This window comes from Lates calcarifer, linkage group LG6 (assembly GCF_001640805.2).
Source record: "Lates calcarifer isolate ASB-BC8 linkage group LG6, TLL_Latcal_v3, whole genome shotgun sequence".
NCBI classification, from domain to species: domain Eukaryota; kingdom Metazoa; phylum Chordata; class Actinopteri; family Centropomidae; genus Lates; species Lates calcarifer.
In genome coordinates this window covers 26447878-26468760 of record NC_066838.1, presented here as the reverse complement: position 1 = coordinate 26468760, position 20883 = coordinate 26447878, and the positions used below count along the sequence as shown (strand labels likewise).

Sequence of the window (20883 nt, the reverse complement as noted above, 5' to 3'; positions counted from 1 at the left end):
TTACTCCGCACCTTTTCTCTGAGTGCTTTTTTACACTAATAATTTTCATTTCAACTTTAAATAATAATAAAAAAAAATACATTTTCCAGTGTCTACCCCTGCAACTAAGTGTGTAAAATAGAAACAAATGACAGGACATCCATATAGTTTAGAATAATAATACAAATATTTAAATAACATCACAATGTTGTATGAGTGCAGCACAATATAATTTATACTATATAATAAATGCAGCTGTATAATATGAACAATATAATAAATATTGGCTGTATTATATGTGCAGTATTTGCAAATCAGTCCAATGTTAATATTAAGCATAAGCCCTGTTACACAGTGATACTATTGTTTTCACGCTTGATGCTTCATTAAACAGAGTTTTAAGTCTAAATGGAAACCTTAAGCACAGTCCTCCACCAGACGGACCGTGGGTATGACATGTAATAGGTTCATATTTCACCAATAATCCAACAAAAACTAGATATAGCACCTTTAAACGTCTTGTGCATGACAGTGTCATTTTGTGCATTGTTTTGTAAACTGTGTAACTGTCTAAATGTGCAAATAATCATTTTTAATTTTCTCAAGGAATCTGTGATACACTGCCTTCTTTTCAAATCTGTGGGCATGGATGGCTAAAACTGAGTGTGCAGATTAACACATAGAAAAACATGCACACATGCAAATTATACAATGACAAATATGTTTTGACAAACATTATCCCTAAAGATAAAGAAAAAGAAAATCTTTCATGGAAACTGACATTTGAATTGAAACTGAATGACTTTTACAACGTATATTACCAATAAGGTAAGGTCAGAAATAGGACATATGAAAATTATCTGTATAATTCAAAATCATCATGCAAATTCTCGAAAGAAAACAGCTAAATATGTTTTGATAAAACTATTCTTTTACCAGGATGAAGAGAATGGAAATGGAAACTGACAGAATTCAAACATTAAAGCTCATCTCTTTTCTTAGTGGTTTTCTTCTCAGTCTCCTTTTCCTTGTGGAAGACCTTTCCATCCGACTGCTTCCTCCAGCTCAGTTTGACGTCTCCGTCCACTCCCTTGTCCTTCAGCTTCTGTTTGAGCTGAGACACAAAATCATTTACTTTGTTGAATATCACACAGAAATCTTCATCAACACTTTGTTCATTTACAGTTTGACTGTAACTACCTTATAGTCCTGTTTTTACACTGCATGTTACAGAATGAAGTTGTTGTTAGTAGTCACCAAAGTCATATACATTATTTGATTATTCTGTTTTTAATGTAAAATTACAAAGGTTAAAAGAAACATTTGCACTAACACTGCATTTACAGAATCAGCTTTCTACCAACCTCCTATCTACCCTCTACTGTTTGTTGTTGCGTCATTTCTTTGCTCTGACCTGCCAACGGACTACAGATGCAAATTAACTTAGAGCGCTAATCTACTGCATCAAATGGTCACATTGTTTGAGCTGTTCACCGTTTCCAAAACTAAAAACTCAAATTCAGCAAGAACCTAAATTATATATACTTTAAAATAATATATATTTTTTTTTAATTAAAAATGTCAAACATTATTTACCTCCCTCAAGATGTCTTCCATCACAGCAGGGTCATTCAGATCCAGAGAGGAGCTTTTCTTCATGAGCCTCACTCTCACCACTTTCTTTGAGACAGGTGCTGAAAAACAAACAGGCTTCATCAGTTACAGTTTCTAGTTGGATAATGATGATGTTCTTACAAATATGAATTCAAGTAAAACTTTCAGTTTATCCCAGTACTCTGGTTTTAACACCATGCAAAACTAATGACATTCCCATCATCCTTAACTGTTCTTTGTGTTCACATTGAATACAGTGAACATGGTAAACATTATACCAGCTAAACATCAGCATGTTAGCATTGTCATTGTGAGCATGTTCCACTGTATCTGTCAGGTAAAGGAAACTTAAATCTACATTTAAAGACTGACTGAGTCATGACTTACGACTGTAGCAGATAAATGCTCTCCTCCAATTACAAGGCCAGTCCTCCCATTTTCCAGAGCTGCTGAAGTCTGCTGCCACACAAGCCTCCTTCCCTAAGTTGTTATTAGGTTCACCTGTTTCCTCATTCCAGTACCTAAATGAGGAGTTACTTCCATCCGACCACTTCCAGGAGTCTCTGAAAAGGCCGATCCAGACATTCTTTTCTAGGAAGGTACCAGCTCTGTTATCTTCTGGTTTTCCTCCATGTTTCTCACACTGGCCAGGTCTGTGTGGTTTGCTCTGCAGTAGCTCTGAGCTTCAGTCCATGTCATTGTTTTGTTGATGAAGACAAATGTGACATTTGACCCTGAAAACAGATCATAGTGAAGAGCTGAGCAGCAGTAACATAACCATAAGCATTAGTAGTGTGTAGTATAGTGTTAGTGTTTCCATCTGTACTGTCAGCTTGTTGCTCATCTGTAAAGTACTTTGAATTGGACCAACCTAGAAAAAGGTGCTGTACAAATAAAGTCTGATTGATTGATTGAACTGTGAGCCCAAATAAGGAAAACACAGAGACAAAGAGAAGCAGAAAGTGGGAGAGATAAAGAAACTAAACTGCTGTGTTGTATGGTGTAATTTCACCAGTTAAAATCCTCACCTCTGACATCCATGCAGACTGCTGTACGGTAGAAATCACAAGAAACATCGTTCCACTTTCCGTTATAGTACAATTCTCCACAGTTTTCTCTAGCATGTCGATTGTTTGGTTCTCCAGAGTACCAGTTCCTGAACTCAGCCTCCTCCTGTGTGTAGAAACTTCTGTCTGACAGTGACCACCTCCAGCTGTTCACATCGTCGTACAGACCTATCCAGGCTCGCTGGAAAGTTGTTCACAACAATATTTTTACAAAAAAAATGTCATGTTACTGTCACCTGTCAGTTATATAATTGTCAAAGATGCTTTTGAAATGAAAGAGACAAAGGTGAACTCACATAGCTGTATCTCTGGGTAGACCATTTTGCTCAAATCTGCCATGGAGGTCAAGAGGTTCATGTCCTCCATGTTGTCTATAGTGACCAGGTCTGTGTAGTTTTCTCTGCAGTAGCTCTGAGCTTCAGTCATGTTCATTAGTTCATAAACCAAATGGTACTGATGAGCAGGGAGTGATGAGACAGCACACAGCCCTGTAGTGACAGACATGGATATTGATCAGATTTGGCCTAAAAATTCCTTCTATAAAATAGTTTGACTTTGTAAAATGACATTTCAGTGTATTCAGCTGTGTCATTGTTTTGGTGGTTAAAGCTCTTCTAATATGGACGTTATAAACATAAAATAACTTTTCTAATACAAATTAATATATTGTATTACTTTTGTTGTATAACTGAATAATGCCTAAAGTTCTCACAATGGATAGAAACATGAATTAATAATAGAATAATAGAAAATGTGATGAACACTTGCCTGCTGCAGCTGCGATGATCAGAAGAACCTTTTCCATGGTTGTATGTTCCACCTCTGTCTCCTTTACTCTGTGACTGTGGAGCTGTTGAAATCACTTATGTTTAGTTGTACATTGACCCTGCTCCAAACTTTAATCAGCTTCATGCAAAGTGGTTATGTGAACAACTATCTGTCTGTGTGGCTCTTCGCTTTCATACTGACTGATAGGATGGCTAATGAATCCATAATAGCATTCAGAATCCTCCTACTTACATGCATGATCCTTAATGACCCAGTTCCATCGCATCTTGAAGACCTTATAGTACCTTATTACCTCTTTGTTTTCAGAATGCAGGTTTCCTGGTGGTTCCTACAGTCTCCAGGAATAGAATGTGAGGTAAAGTCTTTAGCTATCAGGCTCTCTTTCTGCGGAACTAGTTCCCTTTTTGGGTCTGTGAGGCAGACACCCTCTTTACATATATTGAATTTTCCTCTGTGATGAGGTTTATATCTTGGGTTGGCTCGGGCCTGAACCATCACTCCTTATGCCGTTGTAGGCCTAGTCTACTCTGGGAACTCCCATCATGCCTAATGATAAATCTGTCTGTTGCCTTATAGGCCTGAGTAAGGTTTGCATGCCCCATTCGTTTATGCGTAGATAATTATATGTATTGTGCAAGATATACAATCATTATGACTCGTGGTTATGTAAACACAGACAAGGATACTGGTGATGAAGACACATCAGTGTTACCTGTACATCAGGGTAGGTTTGCACCTACCTTCTTTTAAACTTTTATCTGCTTTGAGATGTTTTTCTATACTTATTGGCTCATACTGTCATTTAAAATCCCTGTATTGTTTCAGGTGTGTCAAGTCAAGACTCAGGAACCATCCAGCAGACTTCATGGTATGCCTTAATGTTTTCTATAAAATGTATTGTTCTTAATTGATATATTCTACTTCATTCAATTATTTCTTCTGTATTAATGCCCCAATAAGCACTTCTGTCCTAATAAGTCACATCTATGACTTATAACACTTACTGCTTCTCATGCTGTTGTTATTTTCAGATATTTCACAGTCAGCAGGTTGCACTCAACCTCATGTAAAGATTTTTCCAAGAACCATCCAAGGTAAGAAGGTCTATTTATCTATTAACCTTTAAACACAGGAGTGTAAGATACTTCAACGTTCGTTATTAGATCTGTGTAGTTGAGACAGAATGGTAGTGCAGTGCAGAAATGTGTGTGTAAGCACTCGTACATCATGCCACCCCTGCATAAATTGGTGCCCGGCCGGTCAAATAAGTCCAGACACACCACTGACCACAACAACATAAAGATAAGAAACTTTGTGATGAATGAGTGTTTTTCATTTTAAAGAATATTTCTGGCTTGTTTCAGCCTGACCTGTTGATACTTTTGGGAACCTCTTCACCATGGTGGTAACTCTCTCGACCTGCTACAGTTTTATTTAAACTTTTTATATGTTTTTTTTTTTTTAACACAAAATGGCATATTCAAAATTATTCATACCCTTTCATTGTGGTCAATCAATGGCAAAGCCTTTATTAGCCATCACAGCAGTTAAACAAGCTTTTTTGTATGTCTCCACACTAAATTTCCTCCATCAATTCTCAATGGTACAACGTCCTGCAAAAAGACGCAGGTCAACTTGCTAATCACCTCACTAGTCACTCACTATATGCGTTTAAAAGGGTATTGAATATAAATGAATACAAGAGAGAAAGATAACTTAAAAATTAAAAAAAAAAAACATTGAATAAAAGAAACTAGAAATGTACATTTTGATTGTTACTGATTAATTAGGATGTAAGTTGGATTTTACCATTCCTATTGGAAGCATGTTAGCACGCAGATATTAACATTTAGCTCAAAGCACTTATCACTTATGCAATCACAATAACAAGACAGATGACAATTATTTGTATAATTCAACATAACAGCAAGATAACAGCATGTGTTTTGACAAAACATTACTATTCTAAAAGATGGAGTAAAAATCTTCCATGGAAAATGCAAATATTAAAGTTCATCTCTTTTTCTTAGTGGTTTTCTTCTCAGTCTCCTTTTCCTTGTGGAAGACCTTTCCATCCGACTGCTTCCTCCAGCTCAGTTTGACGTCTCCGTCCACTCCCTCGTCCTTCAGGTTCTGTTTGAGCTGAGACACAAAAACATTTACTTTGTTGAATATCACACAGAAAATTCTTCACCAAACACTTTTGTTCAGTTACAGTTTAACTATAACTGCCTTGTTGTTGTGTATTTTTCTTTACAAAGCACATTGAAGTTCTCAGTAGTCAGCATGGTCAAAAAGAACCATTACTTTAGACATTTGACATAATAAAGTTAGGAAATATATACTCATAAACTCGAGAGGAAAAGAACAGGAAACAGTTTTGACATTCGTCCTTTTGGGAAAGTTTTCCTGAAATCCCATTAATCCAAGAAGAAGAGACTTCTCGTCACTGAAGCCTTTTCTATTATGGAAGTGAAACATCAGAGAGTCTGTGACTCTATCACAGACTCACAATCATTTTCTCAGACTTCGTTCTTTTTGACAGCTGTAATTCTCAGCTGTTTGACAGATTTTCTCCCTGTTTAATTTCTGCAATAAAGACGTCAGGAGACGATATGAATTTATTTTCAGCTATCATGAATTTATTTTCCTTGTGTCATGACTGTAACCAGACTGAAATTAGTCTAGCAACATATGGTCTAGCAACATATGGTACTCTACATTCAAAAACGGCGTCTGATGTTGTGATAAGTTCCAGTTCTGAAATATAAGACAACCTCCATTTTTCAAACCTAATTTCCAGAAAAGACCTTGGGTCTTGTCAGCTCAACACTATATGTAAAACATAAATGGGGATCAGTGGTAATTGTTAAAATACTAGGTGAACAATGGTGCAAAATGTGTTTAGATAAGTGCTGGAAGAGTCTAACCAAACAGTACAAGTCCAGACCCAGAAGACATGTCAGAGACTCCATTTGCACCTGGCATTAAAATGTGTCTTGTATCTAGATGGGGAATGACAGTTGGAATGCGGAAGACGATAGCATAGTTGGTGATGCATTTACACTTGTGTTCAGTGTGGTCACAGTGCATCCATGACCACCTGCGGAGGTGGTTTGGTCGATCAGATCACAATCTGTCCTCAGTGTGTCTTAGTTGCATTTATACCTGTACTTTTATGTGGTCAAGCATTATGCGATTGCAGCCTGATCACTCAGAATACATTTTAATGTCAGGGGCAAGAGGTTCAGTTCAGTGGTGAGCTGGAGGCCAGTCATACTCATGTTTTCTGTAGCTACACTAAAATAAAGCCTTTCTGTAACAATGTAAGTAGACTGTGGTACATCCAGACCTGACGCCAAACTAGAAAATTAACTGTTTAAATGTAAAATAGCTGGAAAAGAGAATGCACATATACATCTAAGTAACCTAATGACGACTGCGGCATTTGTTTAGCATTGGATATCTACTCATGTTGCTTCTGAAACTGAAAACCCAATAAGAAGCCAAAGTATATACATAAAAAAGATCAACCGTACCTGTTTTAAGATGTCTTCCATCACAGCAGGGTCATTCAGATCCAGAGAGGAGCTTTTCTCCACAAGCCTCACTCTCACCACTTTCTTTGAGACAGATGCTGAGAAAAACAAACAGGCTTCATCAGTTACAGTTTCTAGTTGGATAATAATGACATTCATACAGACATCACAATTTGAAAAAGAGAAAACTGAGTGTTTTATGGTGCAAGAAAACCTGTGCTTAGCTTATCGTAGCATGGACTTCTACTGTTAAGGCCTTTTCACATACAGCATGATGCAAATATAGAACACGAAAATGCGAGATACTTGCCCGCAAATATATAGTAGCTGAAGCTCCACTCCAGCTGGTTGCAGACATATTTTTTAGAATGTTTGTGGGACACTTTGAGGTCCTGTTGGGGATGTGACTGCCGCATTTGTGGGGACAGAAGACCAACTACTACCTTCTGTTGAAAAGATCATTCGTATTCTACATGAAAGTAGATCAAGAAAAATTAATTGACATGCAAATTAATCATGCAAAATGCCCTTAGTGTGAAAAGGCCTTTACCCTGGCATTATTGAGACAGGGTTGGTTAGGAAGGTTCCTAATTTGATAAAATGACCAGGAAGTACACTATATTGCCAAAAGTATTTGCTCATTTGCCTTCACACGCATATGAACTTGAGTGGCATCCCATTCTTAATCCATAGGGTTTGATATGATGTTGGCCCACCCTTTGCAGCTATAACAGCTTCAACTCTTCCGGGAAGGCTTTCCACAAGGTTTAGGAGTGTGTTTATGGGAATATCTGACCATTCTTCCAGAAGCGTATTTGTGAGGTCAGACACTGATGTTGGACGAGAAGGCCTGACTCACAGTCTCCGCACTAATTCATCGCAAAGGTGTTCTCTCAGGTTGAGGTCAAGACTCTGTGCAAGCCAGTCAAGTTCTTCCACACCAAACTCGCTCATCCCTGTCTTTATGGACCTTGCTTTGTGCACAGGTGTGTAGTCATGTTGGAACAGGAAGGGGCCATCCCCAAACTGTTGGGAGCATGAAATTGTCCAAAGTGTCTTGGTATGCTGAAGCATTAAGAGTTCCTTTCACTGGAACTAAGGCACTGACCCAACCCCTGAAAAACACTCCCACACCATAAATCACCCCTCTGCCAAACTTTACACTTGGCACCATGCAGTCAGACAAGTACCGTTCTCCTGGCAACCACCAAACCCAGACTCGTCCATCGGATTGCCAAACAGAGGCGTGATTCATCACTCCAGAGAACCACGTTTCCACTGCTCTAGAGTCCAGTAGCAGCATGCTTTACACCACTGCATCCAAGGCTTTGCATTTCACTGGGTGATGTAAGGTTTGGATGCAGCTGCTTGGCCATGGAAACCCATTCCATGAAGCTCTCTACGCGTGGTTCTTGAGCTAATCTGAAGGCTACATTGATTTTATAAACCTGTGGCCATGGAAGTGATTGGAACACCTGAATTCAGTGATTTGGATGGGTGAGTGAATACTTTTGGCAATATAGTGAGTCTAAGTGGCAGCCATGATAGAACTAAATGCTAAGGAAGCGTGCCTCAGTGCTTCCATTCTTATGGCCTAAACATTTTAAGCGATCTACATCAGTAAATATGTAAACTCTTGTAAGTGCAGTCAGGTTCTCTCAGCACCATAGCTCTTTTCCTAAGTCCTTATAACTTCTACTTCACATCCTCCCTTGACCTAAATAACATTTTCCATTGAGTTCAAGGAAAAGCATTCATGAAAGGACATAGGACTCATGCTGAGTCAAGAAAAGAAAAACATGGAAAATTTGTGTCCATGTACACAGATCATGCATGTTATTTTTCCTTTTGGGCAATTCTGGAGAAATGAAAAAATATCTCAACAGCTATTGGATGGATTGCCATGAAATTTGGCCCAGATGTTGAACGTGCCCAGACAATGAATCCTAATGATTTTGGGGATACTTTGATTTTGGAACTAGCGCCACCAGCAGGTCAAAATTTTCATTCCTTCACAAAAAATGTCAACTTCTACTTGATAAACTGGCAGAAATGTTTTGTAGATAGTCAAAGTTCCCAGACAATGAATCCCAGTTGATGTTCTGAGTGAAATATCAACAACTAGAATAGAATAGAATAGATCTTTATTGTCACTGTTCCAAAACAATAAAACACTATTTAGCAGCTCTTGGAATGACAGTCAAATGAATACAAAATTAGATTAAAATAATGATAATAATTTCAATAACTTTGATGATCCTTTAACTTTTCATCTGGCGCCACCATCAGGTAAAACTTAAGTTTGCAGTCACTGTGAGCATGTTCCACTGTATCTGCAGGTAAAGGAAACCTAAATCTACATTTAAAGGACTGACTGAGTCATGACTTACGACTGTAGCAGATAAATGCTCTCCTCTGACCACAGTGCTGGTCCTCCCATTTTCCAGACTTGTGGAAGTTTGCTGCCACACAGTTCTCTGTGCCCTCATTAGGTTCACCTGTGATCCAGTACCTAAATGAGGAGTTACTTCCATCCGACCACTTCCAGGAGTCTCTGAAAAGGCCGATCCAGATATCTTGTCTTGAAGGTAGCAGCTCCATTATCTTCTGGTTTTCCTCCATGTTTCTCACACTGGCCAGGTCTGTGTGGTTTGCTCTGCAGTAGCTCTGAGCTTCAGTCCATGTCATTGTTTTGCTGATGAAGACAAATGTGACATCTGACCCTGAAAACAGATCATAGTGAAGAGCTGAGCAGCAGTAACATAACCATAAGCATTAGTAGTGTGTAGTATAGTGTTAGTGTTTCCATCTGTACCGTCAGCTTGTTGCTCATCTGTAAAGTACTTTGAATTGGACCAACCTAGAAAAAGGTGCTGTACAAATAAAGTCTGATTGATTGATTGAACTGTGAGCCCAAATAAGGAAAACACAGAGACAAAGAGAAGCAGAAAGTGGGAGAGATAAAGAAACTAAACTGCTGTGTTGTATGGTGTAATTTCACCAGTTAAAATCCTCACCTCTGACATCCATGCAGACTACTGTACTGAGCATATCACAAGGTACGTCATTCCACTTTCCATGATCGTTCATCTGTCCGCAGTGTTCTGTACTTCTGTAATTGTTTGGTTCTCCAGAGTACCAGTTCCTGAACTCAGCCTCCTCCTGTGTGTAGAAACTTCTGTCTGACAGCGACCACCTCCAGCTGTTCACATCGTCGTACAGACCTATCCAGGCTAACTGGAAACAATATTTTTTAACAATTTTTATATAAAATGTGACAAATATTCTAGATTTGAAATATGGAAATATTTTTGCAATATGATTTCTATTTACACTCTTGATGCTGACATCCCACAATTGTATTACAGTGTGCTCATTTTAAACACAGATAGACTCTTGAGTTTCACTGTAGTCATTTAAATACTGGATGAAATGAACATTTAAATATTCAAAACCTTTGTCATGCACTCGCTCCTTCTAATGGATAACATCCTTTCATAAATTGCCTGTAGCTGTCATGTTTACATTTACTGTGCTGTATTTGTATTTTACTTGAGTATTTACATTTTTATTCTATTGTCATGGAGTAGAGGTGGAAATTAAATTAAATTAAATTAAATTAAATTAAATGAAAGAGACAAAGGTGAACTCACATAGCTGTTCTCTGGGTAGATCATTTTGCTTAAATCCACCATGGAGGTCAAGAGGTTCACATCCTCCATGTTGTCTATAGTGGCCAGGTCTGTGTAGTTTTCTCTGCAGTAGCTCTGAGCTTCAGTCATGGTCTTTAGTTCATAAACCAAATGGTACTGATGAGCAGGGAGTGATGAGACAGCACACAGCCCTGTAGTGACAGACATGGATATTGATCAGATTTGGGCTAAAAATTCCTTCTATAAAATAGTTTGACTTTGTAAAATGACATTTCAGTGTATTCAGCTGTGTCATTGTTTTGGTGGTTAAAGCTCTTCTAATATGGACGTCATAAACATAACTTAGTAATGCACATTACCATTTCATATTGTGTTTCACATCATGAAGTTCTCACAACATTGAAGATAGATAGATAGATAGATAGATAGATAGATAGATAGATAGATAGATAGATAGATAGATAGATAGATAACTTTATTCATCCCCGAAGGGAAATTCGGTTGTTACAGCAGTCTGTATGTTAATGCAATATAAATACAACAGTAAAAAAAATAGATTAACAAAGGTATAATATGCCTGATAAATACTTGGCTAGACAGACAGATTAGATTCTCTTCACAAAGAATGCATGATATTAAAACATTAATGACTGATCACAGATAATATAAAAAGACATTTACCTGATACAGCTGTGATGATCAGAAGAACTTTTTCCATTGTTGTATGTTCCACCTTTCTTTCGCTCAGTGACTCTGTGACTGTAGAATTGTTGAACTTACTTATTCATTTATGTAAACTTTAATCCTCATGCAAACTGTTATGGTTTGGTGGTTTCCACACTCTGTTCCCCTTCTTTTCCTTTTAAGCTCCCTCCCTTGTGCATTTGTTTGTCCCTGTTTATTCTCTCTCTCTCTCTCTCTCTGCATTTTTCTTTTGAGATCATATGGAACCAGTGTGCACGGCTCACTAAAATGTGATCTGTTTCCAGATTATAAACGCTGCTTACCTTTGTGTTTGCACCTGGTATTGATCATGAATTTTCCCTATCCTGACTGAGATCAGATGTTTGTGTCTGGATACAGATTGCATTTTAATAGCAGGTGTAAACAGTATCTGATCCTTTGCTACTTTGTTAGAGTATTTTATAACTGCTTTGGTTCAGTTTTCACAATGTGATGTAATGTTCTGTGTGATGTACACATAATAACTCATTTGACCCAGATGTTCTAACTTTTTAAAATCAAGTCGTCATTGTCATGCTGACACAGATAATGAAGTCTTGACTGACTTTACGCTGCAGTCATTTACATACTGGAGGAACACGGAACATGGAACAACAACATTTACATATTCAAAACATGTTTGTCTTGCATACACTCCTACTAATGGAGAACATCCTTTGATAAATCGCCTTGTTTAGAGTTGTAATTCTACCAGTGGTGGAATGTAAGAACATTTACTAAGGTACAGTACAGTTATGAGGTACTGTATTTTACTTGAGTATTTACACTTTTTTAGATATATTTTTTATTTACGCTACAGCTATACTTGATAGTTACTTTGCAGGTTGAGATATTAGAGACATTACAAATTATTAACATTTTTTAAGATTAAACTACCCAACAGTTTATGAAGATCTGGGCTTTTTGATATCTTTAACCTGGGCAGGGCACTGCAGTCAAACACAATCAGCATTTGAATGAAGAAAATGGCTCTGCTTTCCTCTGATTTTTGTGGCCACCAATTAAGTACATGCACAGTCTTACCCAGGTCTCAGGCTCACAGTTCTCAGTCCTGGCTGGCTTGCCAAAATAATGCCGGGTCACAGAACCTTAGGTCTGGGCCAGGAAAAAGCCTGGGACCTGTTCCAACTCTATGTCAAAAACAATCTTCTCTGTTCCTATCAGGGTCAAGATAAGTCCTATAAAAGACCAGTGGAATTGAGCAAAGTCAGTTGCAAAAGAGTTTATTGAGATATCACAAACAGTAATATCAATAAACCCAAGCAGGCCCATTGCATAATTATAATAATAATTCATACAAGTAAATGGTCTTAACATAGGATTCTTCAGTCAGAGTTCTATACAATAAATGATTGCTTTAAAGTCATCATTTTCTCACTAATGTTAGTCACTAAGAAACTTATCATGTTTCAAACTTACCATCAAAGCATTAAAGTATCATAGTATTGATTGGACTGATTCAAGTTCTCACAACAATATCAACTACATACTTAGTTAACATTGTAAGAACTAATTTATCACAAAAGCATTATAGTAACATATTACTGATTAGACTGATAAAATGTTTTGCAATGATATCAAGGCTCAGTCACTACTGCAATGGCCCAGGTTCAAATCTGTCCTGGGCCCTTTCCTGCATGTCACCCTCTCCCCTGTCTTTCTTGTCAGTAGCTGATGCTTCGGTCCAATTGCCCAACACTAGAAGCCAGGTTGATAGTGGTAGTCATGTTAGTCTTTGTGACAGCTACGCCAACAGTAACACCACTTGGAAATGTTGATTAACAAATCAGTTGCCCATTGTTCTGAAAGCAAGTACAGTTACAAACCGCCTGATGATCTGTCACAGTGTTGGTTTTGTCCTGTCAAGTCTGTTAGTGGGTCAGGTCTATCTGATTCAAATTCATTTTCTGTTATGGATCGTGAGTGACACCATAAAAAAAACCTTATTGTGGCACAAAGCTGGAGGTCAATTTCCGCCAAGTTTGACAAAAGCCATAACAATCAAACATGAACTCAACATCCAGGCTCAACAGACATGCTGAGAAAAATAAAACTGGAAAATTTTAAGAAAATGATAGGTCAGAGAGCTATATTATTGATTATTACTGACTTATAACATGGAAATTACATTTTAGCTTTTATATTGTAAGCATGTTAGCATGCTGATGTTAGCATTTAGCTCAAAGCACCGCTCACTTACACAATCACAACATGAAAGATGAAAAATCTCACATTTATAGTCCTAAAAAGGTGACGTCATAATAATAAGATATATTCTAATTATTTATATAACTCACACACATATGATTAAAACAACTGCAAACTTATGTTTTAAGAAAACATTACTATTCTACAGGATTAAGAAAAAGACAATCTTCCATGGAAACTGACAAAATGCAAATATTAAAGCTGATCTCTTCTTTAAGTGATGTTCTTCTTTGTCTCTTTGTGGAAGACGTTTCCATCAAACTGCTTCCTCCAGCTCAGTTTGATGTCTTCATTTGCTCCTTTGTCCTTCAGCTTCTGTTTGAGCTGAGACACAAAAACACTCGTTTGAATATGACTCACACAGAAAATTCTTCATCAAATACTCTTGATCAATCACAGTTTAACTGCCTTATTGTTTGCATGTTTTTTTGCCGCAAGTCTGCTTTCAATAAAGATTGCATATAGATATTTACTTAGCACATTGGCGTTGTTCTTAGTAGTCAGTGTGGTCAAAAAGAGCAACTGCACCAGAAATTTTAGATAATACAATTGAGAAATACACTGGCCAAAAAAAAATCTTGTACTCATGATGGGAGAGTCAGACCACTGCGCAAAGTCTTCTCCAGCACATCCCAAAGATTCTCAATGGTGTTAAGGTCTGGACTCTGGTGGCCAATCTATGTGTGAAAGTGATGTGTCATGCTCCCTGAACCACTCTTTCACAATTTGAGCCCGATGAATCCTGGCATTGTCATCTTGGAATATGCCCGTGCCATCAGGGAAGAAAAAATCCATTGATGGAATAATCTGGTCATTCAGTATATTCAGATAGTCAGCTGACCTCATTCTTTCTGCACATAATGTTGCTGAACCTAGACCTGACCAACCCTGATACCCTGATGTGCCCATCACTCTGAAACAGGGTAAATCTGGACTCATCAGACCACATGACTTTATTCCATTGCTCCAGAGTCCAATCTTTATGCTCCCTAGCAAATTGAAGCCTTTTTTTCTGATTAGCCTCACTGATTAGTGGTTTTCTACACAGCTGTTCAGTCCCAATCCCTTGAGTTCCCTTCGTATTGTGCGTGTGGAAATGCTCTTACACTCACTATTAATCATAGCCCTGAGTTCTGCTGTTGTTTTTCTACAATTTGATTTCACCAAATGTTTAAGTGATCGTTGATCATGAACAATCAGGATTTTTTTCAGACCACATTTCTTCTTCGAAGACGATGGTTCCCCACTATCCTTCCAGTTTTTAATAATGCGTTGGACAGTTCTTGACCCAATTTTAGTAGTTTCTGCAATCTCCTTAGATTTCTCTGCTTTTCTCTGCTTGATGCCAATGATTTGACCCTTCTCAAACAGACTAACATCTTTTCCACGACCACAGGATGTGTCTTTCGACGTGGTTGTTTAAGAAATGAGAAGCTACTCATTGAATCATTTGGGGTTAAATAACTTGTTGCAAGCTGAAAGATAATCGCCCATGCAGTAATTATCCAATAGGAGGCTCTTACCTATTTGCTTAGTTAAATCCAGGTGGCAACTTTTTTTTGGCCAGGCAGTGTATGTACATTTGTCCTTTTCAGAAAGTTTTCCTGAAACTCCATTAATCCAAGAAGAAGAGAGTTCTTAATACTGAAGCCTTTTTTTCTTATGGAAGTGGAACATGAAATACAGTGGCATGTACAAACCACATTGGTGTCATCTTGTCCAGGGCTGCACCCTAAAACTAAACTATTCAATGCATCTGCAGGAAAGTCCCTGATACGACTCAAACACGTTAGTTGATGAGACCTCACAGTTTGTTTTTAGCTGCCACAAAACAAACTGTGATGGAGGTACAGACTTGATGAAAACAGAGGGCAGAGCACATGGAAGAGTAGTAGCATTTCCTAACTGAGCCGTGTGTAAATTGTTGGGGTTTTTTTAATTCAAAGGTCAAACATTATTTACCTCCCTCAAGATGTCTTCCATCACAGCAGGGTCATTCAGATCCAGAGAGGAGCTTTTCTTCATGAGCCTCACTCTCACCACTTTCTTTGAGACAGGTGCTGGAAAACAAACAGGCTTCATCAGTTACACATTTATCTCATTTTGAATGATTAAATAACTTAGCTATTAGTTAAGGTGAGCAGAACTCTAAATGCTGAGGAAAAGTCTTTCAGTGTTTGTTCTCTTCTCTCCTTTAGCATAGTATAAGCTGGACCCCCTTTACAAAAAGAGAGGAGGTACAGTTACTCATGGCAGCAGCATTCGAAGCAACCCACATCTAACATCTGCTGTTGCATAATTATGTAGCCTAATGTAGGTGCAGTCAGATTCTCTCAGCACTGCAGCTGCACTTCACATCTTTTCTTGACATTTTCCATCATAGTTAAATCATTTTTTAGCTATTCATCTGCAGTCCAGTCCTACAACAACACAAACTCGTCATCTGCTATTGATCCTAACTGTATATTAACTTTCCAAACAAGTTTGCAAACATTATCCATAGTGTGGATGTTAAAACTTATTTTACAACCCAGCAGCAGCACTTATGACATTCCCATCATCCTCAGCTTTACTTGTGTTATTGAGTAAATACATGTTAACCGTTAATATGGGGAACGTTATACCAGCTAAACATCAGCATGTTAGCATTGTCACTGTGAGCATGTTCCACTGTATCTGCAGGTAAAGGAAACTTAAATCTATATTTAAAGGCTGACTGAGTCATGACTTACCACTGTAGCAGATAAATGCTGTCCTGTGATCACAGATCACATCCACCCATTTTCCAGAGCTGCTGAAGTCTGCTACCGCACAGTTCTCCTTGGGCCCATTAGGTTCACCTGTGATCCAGTACCTAAATGAGGAGTTACTTCCATCCGACCACTTCCAGGAGTCTCTGAAAAGGCCGATCCAGATATCTTGTCTTGAAGGTAGCAGCTCCATTATCTTCTGGTTTTCCTCCATGTTTCTCACACTGGCCAGGTCTGTGTGGTTTGCTCTGCAGTAGCTCTGAGCTTCAGTCCATGTCATTGTTTTGCTGATGAAGACAAATGTGACATTTGACCCTGAAAACAGATCATAGATCATTATTGTCTTTAATCTGTTTTATATTAGTTTTATTACATTTTATCATTTGTCTTGTGTGTGTTAGTGTTTCCATCTGTACAAAGAGAAGCAGAAAGTGGGAGAGATAAAGAAACTAAACTGCTGTGTTGTAATGTGTAATTTCACCAGTTAAAATCCTCACCTCTGACATCCATGCAGACTGCTGTACTGAGAACATCACAAGATTTATCAGCCCACTGTCCATCTTTAATCAGTGCGCAGTATTGTCTATTGTCTTTATTGTTTGGTTCTCCAGAGGCCCAGTTCCTGAACTCAGCCTCCTCCTGTGTGTAGAAACTTCTGTCTGACAGCGACCACCTCCAGCTGTTCACATCGTCGTACAGACCTATCCAGGCTAACTGGAAACAAAAATGTGATATTAAGTATTTGGCCTCACTCAACTTTAAAAGTTGCTCAAGTCAAAACATTTACAAAATAATTTTGATTTACACCAACAAAACCTGCACTTGAGTAATTTGAGGTGGCAGCAAATCAGCTGATGGCATCAAAAATGACTTTTGTAAACTGAGCTGTTTCTGTCCAGTTTAGCTTTAACAGCTCTGTCAACCAAAAACACCGATAAACATCTGGTTTCCTGAGGCTCCAGGGACGCAAATCTTCCATTTCTCCCAGTCACTGTAACTGTTAAAGCCTTCTTTATTAAAATTCTTCTGATGCAGGGAGTGCTCAGAGGTCAAAGGTCCGAGCAGGAATGATGATGTTGAGTACATATGGATGCCAGCACATTACATTCATACAGGCTGCATTTAGACCTACCAAAGATCCAAACACAATGTGAGCCAGACTAAACTAACACACTAAATGACCACATACTTACTGTTATATCTTCATTTTAACTGAAGAAAGATGCTTTAACCTGCAGGTGTCAGCGTTTCTTCTCATTTCATATTAGGTACTTTACTCAACATTTTACAGTGTAGCTTTTAATTAACAACTCTTTCACATTAATGTGCTCGAGAAATTCTGGGTTGAATTAAGGAGTTGATAACCAGCATCATATGACTGTTGAGCCAGACTGAGGTTGTTAGGTTTTTGTATTACCTCATTTGACATGTTTTCATTTCATATGTGTTGTCAATTTTTTTTTTTTTTTTTTTTTTTGTCATTGTCATGTTTTCATTTTATTTATTGTGTGCTGTGTTATTTTAAACACAGTGAAGTCTGGACTCTGACTTTACTCTGCAGTCATTTACATACTGGATGAAAAGAACATTTCAATATTCCAGTCATTTCACGCACATAGTCCAACTAATGGATAATATCATTTGATGAACTGGTTTGTGTAGCTGTCATGTCTACAATTAATTCTACCAGTAACTAAGCTATAACTAAGAGCATTTACTCAAGTACAGTAGTTATGAGGTACTGTACATTTTATTCTAATGTGTTTAACTACATTTCAGAGAAATATTGTATTTACTCTGCTGTGTTTATCTGACAGCTGTAGTTGATAGTTACTTTGCAGGTTCAGATTTTAGAGACAGTAGAAATTATTAACAAATAAAATATGTTTTTTCAAAAGATTAAATTACCCAACAGTTTCTAAAGTAGTTAAACGTGTCTCCATCTTTACCAGATGATTTAGCTGCTTACATGTCAATGCATCAACAATAATAATCAGATATTTAATAATCTAACACCATTTTGTGTTCAGGGTAGTTTGTCTTCTGATACTGAGTATTTCTACACTGTGGTCTTACTACTCCTCCATTCTACCAATGACATTCTGTTATCCAGTTTAGTAATATGTACACTCATGTCTCACATGTTTTACTTTCTGCTGTTGTCCCACATAAAAACCAACCCAGTGGTTATATTCACTAAGAAAGTGGAACATTTGCACCATATTGTTTATTAGAGCCTGATGACAATGACCTGATACAGTCAGTGTGAGGGACTGAACCTTCAGTCACACTGTGTGAGTTTATAATATTTCCCCCTGAAATAAAGGAGAAAGTAATATAAAATGGAAGTAATCAAATAAAGTACATAATTGTCAAAGATGACTTTGAAATGAAAGACACAAAGGTGAACTCACATAGCTGTATGTTGGGTAGATCATTCTGCTCAAATCCACCATGGAGTTCAAGAGGTTCACGTCCTCCATGTTGTCTATAGTGGCCAGGTCTGTGTATTTTTCTCTGCAGTAGCTCTGAGCTTCAGTCATGGTCTTTAGTTCATAAACCAAATGGTACTGATGAGCAGGGAGTGATGAGACAGCACACAGCCCTGTAGTGACAGACATGGATATTGATCAGATTTGGCCTAAAAATTCCTTCTATAAAATAGTTTGACTTTGTAAAATGACATTTCGGTGTATTCAGCTGTGTCATTGTTTTGCAAATAATCATTTTGTAGTCTTTATTAAAGGAAAAAGTATAACTAAAGTGACTCATGATATTAAAACATGAGAGATTAATAAGTAGTCATAGATAATATATTTTAAAACACTTGCCTGATGCAGTTATGATGAGCAGAAGAACTTTTTCCATCGTTGTATGCTCCACTTCTTCTCCTGTACTGACTGTGCTGCTGTTGAGATCACTTCTTTAGTTGTCCACACTTACATCAGTCTCATGCAAAGTGTGTTATGGTTTGGAAGTTTCCACGCTCCTTCTCCTTTAAAGCTCCCTCGTGTGTGTTCCCGTTCATTTCCTGTATATAGTTGTGTGTGTGTGTGTGTGTGGTTTTCTGTCTTTTTGCTCTAGTCACTTTTTATCATGTATGTTTTTTGCCCTGCTAACTCCTCATATCCTTTGCCTCAGAGCCAGTGCACCTGTAGCTGCCATTGTTTGCCCTGTCCAGCTTTGTCTGTCTTTTTGGATTGCCTCAACCACCACCATCAAGTAAGAAAGAAATACATGTTTTGGTTAGTAAGGACTTGATAACTGAACAACATCTGGAACACCTACAAGTTTTATCATTAGCCCCTTTTACACAGAGACTGCACAGTATTGGCATTAAGAAATCCCTTGAATATGCTGCCTCTGGTTGTTTACTCAGAGCCATATGGAGGCAGCCTAATGCCATCCTGGTGTGTGACTTTGAAACAGCACCTCTGTACATTTTATACAGAACAGTGAGGCAGCATTATGGTTCAATTTTCCTGCCTTAAAAAACCTGTGTAAAATGGGCTACTAACAACTGCATGTTTCTTTCCCTTTGTTCCCTTGATTGTAACATAATGCTCTTACCCTGGATAAAAGTCCTGGTGCCCCTTCCTGCTAAGTCAACATAGGGTCTTCGGTGTGTATCACCATGTAAGGCCTATGAATGCAAATACCACTGACCACTGTAACCACTGTATTTACATACAGACTGACCACTGCTCTTTTCCCCAAGGTTTAACTGTCTCTAAGTGCCTGTTTACTTCCTCAGATCCACGCTGTGTGGCAGTAAGCTCACCGTATTCTTGAATACCAGTAATTAGAACACTAAATTTTGGACTAAGGACTTGAGTGGTTTTCCTCGAGACAAGCAGATCAGCCAGCTCTGCTCGGCCATGCTTAACCTGACCTGACGAGCTGTCAGGTCAAGGATTATCCTTTTTTCAAAAGCAATTTTTTTGTTTTGTTCAAATGTGATGGGGCTTCCTTGCTGACCACAGCCACATAAAGTTGAGTAAAGGAAAGTGATGTAAACAATTAGCTACCACACCCTCTGTTACAGCCTGCCTCAAGGTTGGACAAAGAACAAGCAGACCCCTCAGGATATTTCAGTAACTAATTTTATTTGACGTAAAGTGACAATGAACAACCTTTTTGCTTTATCATTATGAAGTAAATTTGATTGCACAATGTAAAGCCATTAGATACCATCTCAGATTAGACTGGTTCCTTGTAAACCTCAATTTCACAATGCAATTCTATCCACCACCCGGCATGAATGTTTGCCGAAGAATGAAGTCTTAATTTACGGAACAAAGGAAGTGAGATTCTTAGAAAAAAAGTCAGATATCTGAGGTTAGTCACAATCCTGACTGACTTTTCTGTGCACGTTTGCAAATCTGTCTGCATTACTGCTGACACCACAACAATCCACCGAATTCGCGAATGTGTAGTAGCAGTTTATTTGACTTAGTGACAATAGGTAACATTTTGTTTTAACTTATCATTATGAAGTAAATAATAATTGCACAGTAATGCTGATAGAAACGTGACACCA

At 38.0% G+C, this 20883-nt stretch overlaps 2 protein-coding genes and 1 long non-coding RNA gene across 3 annotated transcripts; 1 reads left to right on the top strand and 2 right to left on the bottom strand.

Annotated features, from left to right (window-relative positions):
- Positions 1-168: 168 nt before the first annotated feature.
- On the bottom strand, positions 169-9702 carry LOC108876340 (dromaiocalcin-1). Its single transcript, XM_051071499.1, has 3 exons — positions 9379-9702; positions 1576-1673; positions 169-1093 (listed from the first exon to the last, which is right to left on the bottom strand). Exons 1-3 carry the CDS (start codon positions 9674-9676, stop codon positions 959-961), a joined length of 531 nt encoding a protein of 176 aa, XP_050927456.1. The 5' UTR covers positions 9677-9702; the 3' UTR covers positions 169-958.
- LOC108876355 (uncharacterized) lies at positions 4110-4875 on the top strand. Its single transcript, XR_001959975.2, has 3 exons — positions 4110-4317; positions 4481-4543; positions 4814-4875. It is a non-coding gene; the product is annotated as an uncharacterized LOC108876355 (long non-coding RNA).
- Positions 9703-16314: 6612 nt separating the features above from the next.
- Positions 16315-18941, bottom strand: LOC127142543 (L-selectin-like). Its single transcript, XM_051070995.1, has 3 exons — positions 18758-18941; positions 16841-17057; positions 16315-16658 (listed from the first exon to the last, which is right to left on the bottom strand). The coding sequence occupies exons 1-3, from the start codon at positions 18884-18886 to the stop codon at positions 16315-16317; spliced, it is 690 nt and encodes a 229-aa protein (XP_050926952.1). The 5' UTR covers positions 18887-18941.
- Positions 18942-20883: the final 1942 nt, after the last annotated feature.